Source organism: Amia ocellicauda, chromosome 4, assembly GCF_036373705.1.
Source record: "Amia ocellicauda isolate fAmiCal2 chromosome 4, fAmiCal2.hap1, whole genome shotgun sequence".
Taxonomy (NCBI): Eukaryota; Metazoa; Chordata; class Actinopteri; order Amiiformes; family Amiidae; genus Amia; species Amia ocellicauda.
The window spans coordinates 30,946,429-30,962,142 of record NC_089853.1 but is presented as its reverse complement, the minus strand read 5'-3'; the positions used below and the strand labels follow the sequence as shown (position 1 = coordinate 30,962,142).

The 15,714-nt window shown below is 36.6% G+C and overlaps 1 protein-coding gene across 1 annotated transcript in view; it reads right to left on the bottom strand.

Moving 5' to 3' along the window:
- The window catches only part of roraa (RAR-related orphan receptor A, paralog a), a 67,870-nt gene extending 53,773 nt beyond the window's left edge, over window positions 1-14,097 (bottom strand). The window contains exon 1 of the mRNA XM_066701868.1: window positions 13,976-14,097. Within this exon, the coding sequence (XP_066557965.1) occupies window positions 13,976-14,006 (31 nt within the window). The 5' untranslated portion in view covers window positions 14,007-14,097. The remainder of the gene's footprint in view (window positions 1-13,975) is intronic.
- Window positions 14,098-15,714: the final 1,617 nt, after the last annotated feature.

The following is a 15,714-nucleotide window of genomic DNA, read 5'->3' as shown; positions in this document are numbered from 1 at the left end:
CAAGGCAGACAGGGGTTTCCAGATGTGAAGTCCAAGCTCTTTTGAAGAAGCACAAAGAAACAGGCAATGTTGAGGACCGTAGACGCAGTGGTCGGCCAAGGAAACTTACTGCAGCAGATGAGACACATCATGCTTACTTCCCTTCGGAATTGGAAGATGTCCAGCAGAGCCATCAGCTCAGAATTGGCAGAAAACAGTGGGACCCTGGTACACCCATCTACTGTCCGGAGAAGTCTGGTCAGAAGTGGCCTTCATGGAAGACTTGCGGCCAAAAAGCCATACCTCCGACGTGGCAACAAGGCCAAGCGGCTCAACTATGCACGAAAACAGGAACTGGGGTGCAGAAAAATTGCAGCAGGTGCTCTAGACTGATGAGTCAATTTGAAGTATTTGGCTGTAGCAGAAGGCAGTTTGTTCACTGAAGGGCTGGAGAGCGGTACACGAATGAGTGTCTGCAGGCAACAGTGAAGCATGGTGGAGGTTCCTTGCAAGTTTGGGGCTGCATTTCTGCAAATGGAGTTGGGGATTTGGTCAGAATTAATGGTCTCCTCAATGCTGAGAAGTACAGGCAGATACTTGCAATATCAGATCATGCAATACCATCAGGGAGGCATCTGATTGGCCCCATATTTATTCTGCAGCATGAACAAATACCCCAAACATACAGCGACAGTCATTAAGAACTATCTTCAGCGTAAAGAAGAACAAGGAGTCCTGGAAGTGATGGTATGGCCCCCACAGAGCCCTGATCTCAACATCATCGAGTCTGTCTGGGATTACATGAAGAGAGAGAAGCAACTGAGGCTGCCTAAATCCACAGAAGAACTGTGGTTAGTTCTCCAAGATGTTTGGGCCAACCTACCTGCCGAGTTCCTTCAAAAACTGTGTGCAAGTGAACCTAGAAGAATTGATGCTGTTTTGAAGCAAAGGGTGGTCACACCAAATATTGATTTAATGTAGATTTTTCTTCTGTTCACTCACTGTGCTTTAGTTAATTGATAAATATAATCTATGAACATGTCTATTTTTGAAAGTGGGGTGGGGGGTATATAAGGAAAATGCTTTATTATGTTCTGTATTTGAAACGTAAAAATGCTTGGTTTATGTTTTCCTAAAACTGTCAAAGTATTGAATATTAATACTAGATAAAATAAATTCTGCAGAGCACATGCATTATCAATTAATAGCAGTAAACTTTCAATAAGTTTGTAAAAAAAAATCACACTTGCAGATAAATTCTCCTTTCCATTAAGGTAAACGTGTTTGAAAATGTCTTTGAAGATTTAATTACAAGACTTGAAGAGAATATGTGGGCAGCAGCGAGCGACACTCTTTCACAATGTGCTGTCCTAGACCAGTTTTTGTAAACCACGGATCTTGAGCTTCAATGAAACATTTGTTACTTTTTTTTTCTTTATTCTAAAGCAAAGTACAGCCAGTTGCTATATGGCTGAGAAAAGACCAGAAATCATTTCAATATTCATGAAGCCAAAGGGGCCGGAAATATGTCCAGTCGGGAGCCTTCGTTTTGTATTTTAACCCCTTCGAGAAGCAGTAACCAGACAGGGCTCCCTTGTTAAATTGTTTCTCATGACTTCAGTCTGATGGGTAATGGGTCATCCTTCATTCAGAAAGAAGGCTTTGATAGAATAGACTTCCTAAAGTAGTGCAAAATGACTAAAATAAAATAAAATAAAAACTACCAAACATTAGAGCCACCCCTAGCATCAGGGTTTTTAACTACCAGCAGTCAATATTCCCCCAAATGCAATGCAACATACAGCATAAGCCAAAAATTACAAAACCATGCCATACGCATATGCTGAGGTCTAAATTTAATACTGTGTCGTTTGGAACAACTAAATACAATTATAAAAATAATTTGTCATATAACACACCCATCAAGGTCTACTGAGGTTTTATGATTAAGTAGATTTTGTGTCATATTGTCGCACAAGGGGATGTAAAAAGACTTACTGTAAGTGCCAAATGTGGACTCTTATTTGCTTTGAAGGCCACAGATAAAGCAAATATTTAACACATATGCAAAAGCACCAAAACAAACTGATGTACCTAAGATCAACAAAGAAAAATGTATATATTTATTCAATATTGCTTACCAAGCTTGGGAAATCAAGTCCCTAATGTATCAATTATTATAATCCCTAAACTGAAAAGAGAGAGGGAAAGAGCAAAAAAAACATTGTTTCATTCAGATCAAAGACTAAGGCAGAGTCTAATCAATTCCTTTAAAAGATGTCAAGGTTCAAAACAGAATTTAAAATTTTAAATGCTTGGTACAATTTTAATTGCAGGTAATTTTGTAAGAAACACAAACATGGAACTGATGCCAATTTTCATTTAGTTCCATGTAAACTAATGTTGTTTTTTTGCTAGGCACAGAAGGCTTGGACATATAAAGAATGATACAGTATAGCAAATGGGGGAAGGAAAGGTTTACATTTTGGTAAACTTGCCTTACAAATAATCAGATAACTCATTTATCAAGGGAAACCAATTTATCTATCGATCTAGCTATTTGGCTTTTCATCTAATTTATATAAAATGAAGACTGCACCAGTTTTCTTTTTCTTTTTCTACTGAAGGAGAAATAAGACTTCTTAACATCAGTCCCACCACCTTATCTTGCACTAAGGGGTTCCACATTAAATGAGAAAGCATGGGACATATTTAGTCTATGCTAATATGTCTACAGTTTGAAATCATTATCAGTGTTTGAGGAATATTAATGACCTATAACACATTTCTTATCAGAACACAATCTTTCCTAAACTATCTGTTGAGAAACACAACCCCACTAGGATCTGTAAATCACAAAGATTATGTGTATGTATGTGTATGCATATCATTATGTATCTATATATTTATATGTGTGCTGCATGTCTTTCACAGAGTGCATTTCTTATGCTGAGTAATATACACAGTCCTTAGCTGAAGACAACATGAGTGCACTGCAATAGAGCACAGCAACTGTTGAGTCAAAAGGGGTGGGATGTCACAGTGACATTAATAAGGCTTTTCACCTCAAGTTACATAAAACCATACAGGGTTGGGAGTGAAGTCAGTGAACCAGGTCAGTCAGTAACTGGCCTTTATTCTGGCAGTTAAGTTCTGGTTTCTGATTTTCAATATAGAACAACAACAGCAGCAGCAAAAAATCTGTTATATTTTCAATATTTCTGAAATTACACTGCAATAATTTGTTATTACAGTCAATACACTGCACTGTTTTAACTTCAAATGTTATGTTGTTTGAACAGTGCTGTTCCTTTTTTGATATGAGATTAATTCAGGTCAGAAATAATTCTATCTGGAAAAGGATATTCCTATGATTTACTTCAGTAAAGAGTCAGCACAGCTAAATGCACACAGCACATTAAACATATCACTTAAAGGTGCCTGAGGTTTGTTTGGTGTACTATACAACCTTGAACAATGCCAAGATAGTTCTGTGTTACTAGTTCTATGCTGTTGTTGGATGCCTAGAAATGAAACTTTAAAAATGTTGACTTGAAAAAGTCATGGTTAATCTCTAACAGAGAACATTATTTCTCTGTCTGAAAAACAATGCCAAATATTGCCTGCAATTATCTTGAGGTTAGGTCTCCCCCCCCCATATACTGTAGATATTGCCATCATTGCCATACTGTACATATTGCCATTTACTAATCTATTTATGAATAAATAGATATGCACACATATTCATAATAATAATAATATGGTACTTATAAGAGACACACATATTCAAAAAGCAAAACGATTAAAAGGTGTCTCATATGCATGAGCTTCACGATTTATTAAAGAATAGTGCTGGGCTGCTGGATTTATTTTACTAGAACATTCTGTTCTAGTACCCTGAGTCATAAAATGAAAGGCAGTAATACAATCATCATCCTGGGGAAGAAGCATTCTTTCTTTCCCTTGAAACTTTTGACAAAAACTAAACCCATAAATGACAGTTGTTGGCATCACTGAACGTTATGGATCCCTAAAAGCAAATGAAGCGTGCATGCCAGGTTTTAAATTTGCCTCAGTGTGCTGAGATCAATTAAACCACAGACACATACTGTGTGTAAAAAGTCCCGGAGTTACAATAAAGCTTAAAACACAAGGATTCTTTGAACAACATAAGAGCCATTGCTTTCATTGCACCTTCATGATTGCAGTATTGCTGCCTCGAAGCTTAGCACTGAGAGGATATGGTTTGCATTTCCACTGAACATAATTATTCAGCATAACAACCAAGCTAATATAAGGGAGTGATCCACATAATACATAACAGTATATAAACTGGTTCATCCATTAGTAGTCTTAGGCTAATGCCCTGTCTTTTAGAAGAAAACATACAGGTGAGTTAGCCTGAGTCGTCAAAGAGCTGAGTGTAGTTTTGAGGAGCACGACAAAAGGCTAGAGCACACATTAGTAAATAACCAGCAACATGCAACATGCATAACTAGGAGAACAGAAAAGGTTTAAGGCGTAGGTCTTCTCTGTTGACAGTTATTCAAAATCTTATCTTGGACAAGGACTGTTTTAAATCAGCATGAAAAATCCAAACTGGTTCACAAGATAGTGATTACCATCTACAGCTGCAAATACTGAGAAAATTGTGGCAAGCAGTTGTGGTTTGTGCAACATATCAGTAAAAAAAACACTCACGCACACATGAAAAATAACCCAAAGTGTAAATCAGCAGAAATGTTTGTACAAATTATTAGTATGTCTATATATCAAAGATTGTACCATACTCTATCCACAACCTTTTATTATGATGCACAGAATTTATTTTTAAATCATATTATTATTGTGTTACTATACACTGTAAGTAATAAGAATGTTTGATTGTAAAATTATGGTATTAAATCCACTTCCATAACAGGTCTCAGATGATAACAGGATAAGAATTAACCACACTATAAAAACTAATTAAACAAACGCTGCTTAGTTTGTTATCCTTGTTTACTTTGCATCACCTTAGGTCAAACATAAGACTGCAGTATAAAAGGCTTCCAAAGAATAGGCAAGCTGTTCTATAATAAATGAGTCTCCATTAATGTACTGCATATATAATAATGGGCATATTATTGCATTGAATTATTATGGTCAGATTTTCTTGTAGACAACTATGATGCCTCCTACAGTAAAATATAGGCAGATCATTTCATTACATTAGCTTGCTTACTTTCATTCAAAATGATTATATTGAATTCATTATTACAAAAACAGGTAATGGACATTATTTAATAGTATTAAGAAGCTGTGTTTTTTTTACATCTGAGGACAATGGACTCTACAGCCTTGATCTGAATTAATTAATCAATTTAATATGCATATCTGCTTTTTATTCATGCTTGATTCCGAAAAGGTCATAATGTGTCCTAGTTTGAGCACTGTCTTTGATGTATTTGTGTACGTCTGTTTTTCTTTTTTTTATGTCACAGGCACAGGCAGTATTTTGAGCAAATGGAGACTAAGGGTGAATGACAGGTGATCTTGCAGTTGAACAACACAATCCCTTCTCCCCTTGCATCTGTTCTAGCAAACAAAAGACCTACCCAGTAACAATTACAGCCAAGTATGAAAGCAAACACAAAAGCTTGTTATACCCAGTATGTGCCCCATTAAATAGGAAGGAGAGCAGGCTGCTTAATTAGCAAATATTTTAATTATAAAATTACCCAAATGCCATCAGTCCAGCCAGGCCACCCCTGTCTGTCACTGCAGGAGATGCTATTAAAATGCTCAATGTATCCTTCGCCAATAAAGCATCTTCCTAGGGTGCAATGTGTCCCAAGCTTTGTTAAATGATTGTTTGCAACCAGTCTTCTGCTCCCATTAAAATTCCTCTACACCACTTTTATTTATTTATTCCTCCTCCACCACTAGTTGGCAACTAGCTTATGATCAATCTCCGTGGCTGTACATAGCTTTTCCGACAACTGCACCTCTGCACAATCTCAACCCCCAGGCCTTTACGGGGTATTTGAGCTCTCAAAGGGGCCTTTCTGCAGTAGTCTGCAGTAGTGAAGGGAACTAAACTCCTTTCAAGTGTCAAAGGGGACTTCCCAGCACTACCTTAGGTTGTCCCATTAAGCGTCTTTTTTTCTTTTTTCTTTTGTTACATGCATTAGCACAGTTTTTTTATCTTTTCTTCTTTTCTTCCAGTTTTGCATAACAATCAGTTTTAACTGTCAAGCACCCTACTTCAAACACAGGCATGACAACAGCCTCTTTTGCATATCATTTTCAGAGCTGATTCACTATAGCTAATAAAAAATAAATCAAATACGTTTTCTTCAACAACATACATGTGATCCCTTCTCGGCCTGAAAGAAACTGCCAGGTCTTTCAACCTCACACACATTACCAGTGACTATTGATCAAATAGTGTTTTACATTATACCACCAGCTTTGCAATTGTGTTAGTGAGTTCAGATGTCAGATTCTATTCCTTCAATTCTGTGAATATGACAAACTCCAGGCAACATTCGAATTGTGGTTCTTACTTTAGAGGTAATAACCAATGCAACAAAAATATTATAATTTCTTTGTACCAAATAATGGATTAAGTGATGCAATAATGATGTCTAGAAATTGTGCTTTGCAAACTAAACTCTGTTCTCACCAGTACTGTGCAACTTCTCACTGCCCACTGTGGAAGATCAGTCATATGTGCGATGAATGCATATGATACCTCTGCCCCTATGGTTGATGCATATTGCACATATGGGTCACATGGCTCTGTCACTGTTACAAAAGGTAGAAGTCTACACTGTATCAGATGTCTATACAATTTACAATGAGCATCTTGTTCAATTTCTCTCTATTGCTACACCAGGCAATTACATGGTTCTGCTGTTCTTTCCACTGTTCCACCTATAATTAAAATAATATTAAAATAAAGCATTTTTAACTGTAATGCATTAAACTGTACTTTTTAAAACACCTCTGAGTTTGTACGATTTATGTTGCATCATGTCCTTTCCCCAATGCGACCGGACTCGTACTGTCAGTCTCAAGACAAAGTGTATTTTATATCACTCCAGGGTCACTGCAGATGAAAGGAGGTGATATCACATTGCTCCTAGTGACAGATGGGATAAAAAAAATCCACATCTTCTACTGTGCCAGTTAGTCCATGTTATGGGGCTGAGAGTTGATTATTACTGGCCTCAAACTGGGCAGTTTAAAAAAAAAAGACAGAGAGAGAAGTACTTGAATTCCTCACAAACAAACTATGGGATCAAGTTGAATCTGAGCATTTTTATATTAAAGACAAGATAAATTAATCAAGTCTACTTCTGAACTGAGCATGGGAGAAACACAACAAGTGCATGTGCTTTGCAAGTTTCCTTTACCAGGCAGGCTTTTAAAGTTTCACTAAAAAGCACAGAGACAATCCACGCAGCTGGTACAACAGAAAGAAAACTGAAAGTATTTTCTTTTCAGATGAAGGCTCAAGTATTAAAAAAATATACTGAGCTAAATTATACTGCATGCAATGGATGTAGTGAAAATGCTCATCCATCCTGGGTCATGTTTCTTTATTCCTGAGCTTTTGTTTCAGACAAAGACCAACAACAACTTAAAAAATCAATATATATTTTTCCCCATTTCTCCTTTGACAAAACTTCAAAGAGGTCATCCTCCTGAGTAATAACAAGTGTTACAAAACACTCTTGAAATAAAGTACAAACGTTTTTTTTTTTTAACCAGTTATGCTCAACCTCTCGATGCTGGGGATGAGATACAGTACAAGGATGCCTTTCATAAATGACCTTTAACACTGTACACCCATTGGGCATAATGATTGATTGAACTGATTATGCTAGACTAGAACACTTTCTGGTAGCCTTGTGAAAACCAGGAGTTTTAGAAAAAGACAAACAATTAAACCCCCTCCTTTATAGAAAGATAAAGAAGATAATTTGGAGGAATTCTCACAGGGAGTGTGATTTTTAAACAAATGCCCTTCAAGCTGTAAAATCTTTGCACTGCTATGTTTTCACCAGTGGGGATACACCAATAGCCGTGTCCAAAAATAAATGTTCCCGCTTACATTATTGATGAAAGTCAGGACGATGAAATAAAAAACACGGCTAAATACCAATAAATATAGAGCGGCTAAGTTTCAAAGAGCCTGTAAGGAGGCAGCTTTTACTTTGCAACCTTTCCTCTGTTGTGACAGACGCACCAGGACCAGTTTAGTTTAGACATCAATGACACTGCTAAATTTAGTTCAAACTTTGCTTCTAGTTTATGCTACATTAAAGAAAAAGGAGAAAATTTAAAATAAGCGGTTGGTAGCAGCTGGCTTGGCTTTAGAAGTGCTACCAAAACGTGCTGAAAGAAGGGTTATTTTGGCAGGTATATGAGGAGGGAAATATTTCAAAGAATCTATATAAATAAACCCCTAGGAGTAATAATCAGCAGAAGGTAATAAATGAAGTGTGTTTAAAAAAAAAAAAAATGAGACACTTTTATGGGTTATATCTCTCAAACATTGCCTGTGCTAGACCCAATTAAAAGCATAGAGAATAGCCAGAGTATCCAAGTGATTGAGAAAAGCCAAGACAGTAGCAGGACAAAAAGAATAAGACACACTATACAATTTAGCAAGAGAGTGATAATAGCAGTCCCAGGGAGTGAATTTTAACTTGTTAGTTATTATTGTTCCTTCCTAACTAGAGCAACCTGAAGACCCTTAAAGGAAATTCAGCTCACAAATAAAATGTCAACAAATAAATGAATTAAAAATTGGCTGGTCAAGTAGAACTGAAACTGTCATACACATGTGTCGCTGTCTGACAGTACCTGGAATACAAAGGCCCCCTGTACCTTAAATGTCCAAATGATTTGAAAACCAGACTGCAATTTGTGTGGTGTGGCTTTGACTCTCTGAGGTGCCTCCCGTTCGGAATGAAGGCTACTCTCGCCCCAGACTCCACGTAGCCTCTTTAGAATGGCTTTGTAACCAAAGTTAAGCCAGCGCTAAATTAAAAATCCATACTTTCAATGGACAGTCAATATCTCATTAACTAGTCTCTCCACACTCTGGCTGGTAATGTATTGCAAGTGTGAGGGATGAGGACAAATGTCACACAATTTAATAATGTGTGAAAATATCAGTGGGGTTTTCAGCACAATATCTGATAAAGTAATCTGATAGAGCAAATATTATACAGGATACAAATAAGTCCTGTCCTGAGTATTGTTTCTATCTAACAATATCACTGAAATGAATGCTGAATGGCTTCTTATGAATGGAAGAAATATTGACACAATAAATTACACTTTTACAAATAGCTAAGGACACATAACCAAGTATGAATAAAACAATAACTGTCAAATTTAGGAGCCGAAGAGATATACTTTAGAGCCAAATTAAGTTATAACCTATTTGGTTCTCTTACTGAGTAATGCCTATTTAATATAATATATACACTATAAATTATAAATGTAGTTTGATACAATCCAAACTAAATAGTGGATGCATAAAATCATTATGTATTTTCCCGTACTTTCTAAATGGGATGCAACATAACAGAAACAGACAGTTTTTAAAGTCTGCGTAAGTATGGAGATGTAAATAAAATAAAATTAATAATACTACTACTTCTAATATTAATACTAATATTGTATTCATAATAACTGTCCCTAAAGCATTAGGCTATATCACTCACACTGTTTTGAATGCTACCAGAATGCAAGTATTGTATTATGCACAATTCAGTATATGTATTTGGGTGTACCATTACAGCATGGTCATCCCAATATACAAAAAGAAGAATGTAATGGTAATGGTATAGATTATTTTGTTGGTTGTTGAACAGAGCCAAATATGTAAAATAAATCTGTAATGTGCTAAGGCAAAGTGGTCAGACAATTACAGGGTGATAACCAAAGCAATGTGCTTGGGGACAGAATGTGTTCCTGATTTTCTAAGACACACTATGCAAGTTATATAACAAAAATCATAGAACAAGAAAATAACTAATTCTGTACCAAACTGTTCTAGTATTTAAACAAAACTGTGTATGGAGTTAGAATAAATTTAATCAAATTTGAAAAGAACAAAAACCTTTGAAAGTCATGCTATCAGTGTCATCTACTTTGAACATCCCTCCGAATCTTTCCCCACATTGTTACAAACAACATGCAAAATGTCACAAACTCAAAACAACTCCTGCAGGGGAACGAGGTTACAGATGGCACGATTAATTTATGAATGAACATTGTACATGGCAGTACAGTAAAGGACTACACCTTTTATTGTCAATATTTCCAATAGAAATGTTTTCAATGCATTGAGAAAAAATATTTAGTAAAAGGAATTCCACAAATTATAATTACAGTAAATCTGAATCAGTGGTACCCGATACTCTGGGCGACCTTATTGCTTTTTTTGTGTGTGTTTAATTTAATATGTACATTTTAGCATTATACCATTATTTGTTTATTACTTGTTAACCTTTGGTATAATTTTAATGAACCCTGTAGTTCTATCAATGAATATCTTCTTCTCTTGGCAAAATAATAATAATAATAATAATAATAATAATAATAATAATAATAACAACAACAACAGCAACAACAACAACAACAACAACAACAACAATAATAATAATAATAATAATAATAATAATAATAATAATAATAATAATGGTATAATGATATAGTTTAGATTACGGTAAGCTTAAAAAAGTAAACTGTAAACTGTTTATTTCACCGGAGTAATTCAATTATTTAGATTTAAATCCAGCAGTCTGAAGAATATTAATCTGCACAAAGAAAAACTACACTTTTTTAATCAACTACCCTTTTTGAGGATAATATCATTTACTAGCTTTATCTAAATAGTTAATTAATTTGAGCTCTCTTTTCCCCCAACAATATTAAAAATGAGTGAAAAAAAAAAGAATATAAAGAATATTCACCTTAATTTTCATGAACAGGCCAGCCAATGTACATGCTATAATGAGTGGGATGTTACCATTAAATGTAATTAGGTGTTTGAGAGAATGTTGCGTGGCTGCAAGCCTAGTGAGAAAAAGCCTTTTGTGAAGTACATCGTAATAAAAAGATGTAAGAGGTAGTTAGGAGAATGTAGCCCAGCTGGAAGTCTTACAAAACAGAGTACATACTATAATCAAGAGCATGTCATAACAAAGAAGTGCTTCTAACAGTAATGATCTGGCTCATGGACATACAATGGTAGTGAAGAGGAAAAAAATATGCAAAATTATATGTACATTAAAAAAATCTGAACTAGAAAAAGGTCTGCACTGAGGCTGCTTTTACAAATTCAATTCCCTATTTAATTCCTAATTTCAAATTAACTTTGGATTGAATGGGTCCTTTATAAGCAAAGGAAATTGAAAGTGTAAAAAATACCCCCCCCCCCCCCCCCCCCAAAAAAAAAAAAAAAAAAAGCAGAGTTGAAATGTGATATATTTGTCTTTGAACCTGTTCAGGAGATACTACCAAGCTACAGTGGTTCTGAACCCCAAAATAGATATAAACAGGCATCAAATTCAGTGCTAAGGGAGGTTTGGTGGAGGCAGGGGATAGTGGTTTAGTGGATCGATAAAGAGTTGCTTTACAGCATCTTAATACCTGAATTTGACAGCTTTTAACTTTTAGTTTTAGCAGAGACTATTTCAATGTGTTCCTGAAGACACTGATAAATCACCTCAGTTTCCTTTTGTGGCTCAAAGAAAAAACAAAAGAAAGAAACAAAACCAAAACCCAAGACTACTTTTCAATTATTTATTGCACAATTTTGTATTTAGCCTGATCAATGCACTGGTCACCTCTGTTCAATATGTAATTGAAAAATAAAACAACTACCAGCACAGGCTTCTACACAACATCAGCCCACGCGAGGCACAAGGGCCGAGGATCAGTGGGTGCCTGCAGCTTTGCTATTCACTGGCTGTCACCTCCTATTACCTGCAGTTGTAATCACAGCATTCTGACAAATTATCGATCCGTATCAAAGTTTGGTTGCATCTAGTTATTGCAGATTTATTTTCAGATGGATGTGAATACAATTCCAGAGCCCATTGCAAACAAAACCAACTATGATTAAAAAAACAAAAAGAGGAAAACAAAAAGTCAAGACCATTCCGACCAAAAGACCAGACCTTAAAACACACTGCACTAACAGAGATTTTGAAAATTAAAATCTTCATAATGCATTTATAATGCCTGCTTGTATTTTCAGACACTTGTGGTATGTGAACTCTCCTCTTCAAAAAAATATAAAAAATAATAATAAAAAAAAAAAATCATGCAACATTTCCTGTTGGTTAAAAGGCTGCATTTATTTGTTTTAAAGGCACATTTTTGTAACTTTAATAAGGATCCTATAAGTTTAAACGTATAAAAACAATAGGTGGATTTCATGTCACAATAACAAAAATGTAACTTATTTTCTCAAAATTTGCTAAGCATGTCCCCAAACACTACTTTTTTTAAAGTAGCAGAAAACTAAAAAACACACAAGCAGAAGGACAGAGATTGAGAGAGGAACCCACAAAACCAAATATGTCCGTTTTAAAATGAGTAAGACTTGCACACATCAAAACACAGCCAATGGGACTGGAAAAATTGAATATTACTTTTTCTACATTTTAGAAAACAGCATGAAATATAACTAAATTACATCATACATATTTATGTAATTTTTGGATATAGCTTTTATATATAGATATAGATATAATATTAATTTTTTTTACGAACTTGGCCAAAAATTATTTACTCATCTGAGCTCTGTTGCAAACATTGGCACACAGACTCTGAAAGTGAGGAGCCAAATGGCAAAACGCGATCTTAAAATCCATCTCGTTTTCTGTTCCCGCCACCGTTAGCTTAATACAAAATGACAGCTGACAGCGTTCCCTTCACAAAGAGGGGGCGGTGTTTGTGGCAGGAGGTGGGGGGATGATGTGTCTGTGTGTATGTTTCATGAAGAAGGGGGGTGGGGGTGTAGGATTAGCCATGCTCAATCCAATGTGCTGGATCTACTGCAGGTTGGGATAAACAAGTGCTGTCCCCATGGCCGTCCATGTGTACTAGCCCTGAAGTCGAAAAAATAGGTCAGTAGAACACAACACACCAATATCAGGCAATAAGTCGCAAAGGGTAGCCAGTTCTTGTGCCACCCCGAAAATGTATAACCATTTCAAGGGGGAGAAACAACATACAAAGTTGTTATACAAGTCTCCTTTTCAAAACAGACATGTCCTCTGGACTGGAACAACAGGATTAAGTGTGGGGGGGGTGGGGGGGGGAGAAGGGAAAAATCCTCCGCATCCAGATTTTCCCTCAACTGACACCAACGGCTAAATGGTCAAGTTTTGGATTTCCCAAGACACCCACTGTCGTTCTCAGTTCAGTACGTCTCTATGCTCAGAAAATAAAGCTGCATACTGTACAGATTGTACAGACCAGGATTAAGCTGCCTGGTCAAGTGATTATTCCCTCAACGCTACCCATCACCAAATCATGAAATGCACCACAAAGTAAGCCCTCTTTCTATAGTTGTAAGAATAAGAAAGAAAAAAAAAAAACTAGTTTCATAATTTTTCATTTCACATTTGCCATGCACACTGCAGGATCTCAAGCCATCCTTAAAAGAGTGCTAACTTAATTACCTTTCCACACACAAAAACAAAGAAAAAACACAAAAAACACTGCTTGCAACTCATGCAGAAAAAGAGAGGATGTCACAGCTTAATTCCCCAGTAATAAACACATTTAGTCAGCCTCCTCCTTCTCTCGCTCTGTCTGTCTCTCTCTCTCCCTCTCTGTCTCCCTCTCTCTTTTTTAAGCTTCCGAAGATGGAGAGTTGGCAGATTATGAATACCAAACAGACACACTCCCCCCGTGCTAACCACTTGTTACACGAACTGTCTATTGCACTATGTAACAGCATGCGTTCTCCTCTTACCTTTCATAGCTGAAATCACAAAATACATCATTAAGCTCCAAGTCCATAAGAGAACACTAGCACCAGAGCAAAGCCCTCCACTGCTGTCTCAGCAGCAGCTGGCCAGCACAGCTCTATCTCTGCCTCAGTGCATGACCACATGAAAATCCATGTGACTGTGACATCATCTGAAATATCTGTTTGCTCTCCGCCCACTAACTCTGAGTGGCACAGCAGGCAGCCACTAACGCTGAGAGTCTGAGCGCCGTGGTACAGCACCTGGACGACTTCCCACTGATTGCAGTACTGTGTCTGTGTCTGGGGCAGGTAGACACAGCTTGCTCCAGCTATCTTTCTTTTTTATCTTTTCTAAAAGATTAAAAGTCATTACAGTGCCTTTAAAAGAAGTTCATTGTTTTGTTTTTGTGGTTGTCTTCTTGATTCTCACTTGTGCAGACACAGGCAAAGCTTAAAATGTAATACAAAAATAAATTTGAACCCCAAACTGTCTCCAGCACTGCTTCCAACCCAGTTGCCTCTCTCTCGGAGTGTAATTCACCTTGTGCTCAAGGGGCTAATGAGGTGCCCTTCCTTGCCCTGTGCTCCAGTTTACCAAAAACCAAATAATAAAGCAAAAATGCTCCCCTATCATAATTATGCATGATTTACCAGCATTAAAGCACACATACTGCATCATCGTCAGGTGAAGAAGAATAATTAGCTGTGAGTAAAGAAAGCCGATTCATTATGCATGGAGCTAATCCCTCAGTGAGATGATGGGCAAACCTTAAAGTTACAGTACCCCTTTTTTTAATTGAAACTAAAATGAATCCTAGCTCACATCTAGCATGGTGATGTCCACACAAAAGCAGCCTGCTTGCTTCCACGTAAGCAGATCAACTCTCCACCACGGCTGTCTCCCTCTGATACAATATTTTGTGCTTAGGAAAAGCCGGCTCTGGCAAGTACAAGGATCCATTTTGAATTTCAATTAATAAGCTGGTGTCACACATATTAAAGCCAGTGTTGCAGATTGTTTTACCAAAGACAAACATTCTTGCTAACAGTTAATGGCTTTGTTTTCAAGTCTCTCTGCAAGGACAGCTCCCATGACATCTTGACCTCAACTTTGGTTCTGTTTTTGTATTGTTTTATTATTTTTTATCTTTATTGTCCTACATGTAAGTGGGGGAACTGTCAGGTGAAAATAAATCAACAAAAAACTATAAAGAATTTGGCAAATGGTAAGACACCTGCCAGACTTTAATAAATCAGAAAACTGCATATATTTCTTTAGCCGCAGTCAATATTTGGCTCTATGTTGGAGAGAGAGACAAAAAAATCACAGCTTTCACTTATTGGAAAAATAAACAAATATATTAACCCCTGCTGACTTATACTGTTCTTGAGAGCAAGTGTGTGTTAAGAATGAAAATGCTATTCCTCGGCGCTCATTATAGGAACTTTCTAGAAAAGCTGAATTACACGCACGTCTCATTTTGAAATGTTTCAGTTCAACAATTTAAGTAAAGCATTTCAAACCTTCAAACCTTTCAAACTTAAAGTCTTATAGCGACCATGCTTGGGTGTAGAATTGTGTTTTAAAGGCTGTTATGGCGTATAGTTTTTCAGTGTGGCATGCCACAAGCCTCTGCACACTCGTATGCTTCAGAGGTGTTCATTCAGACCCCAAACGGGATGAGGTTAAACAGTCGATTTCAAACTACAGTGGCAATGTGCCGTGTGTTAGCAGGTGTGGA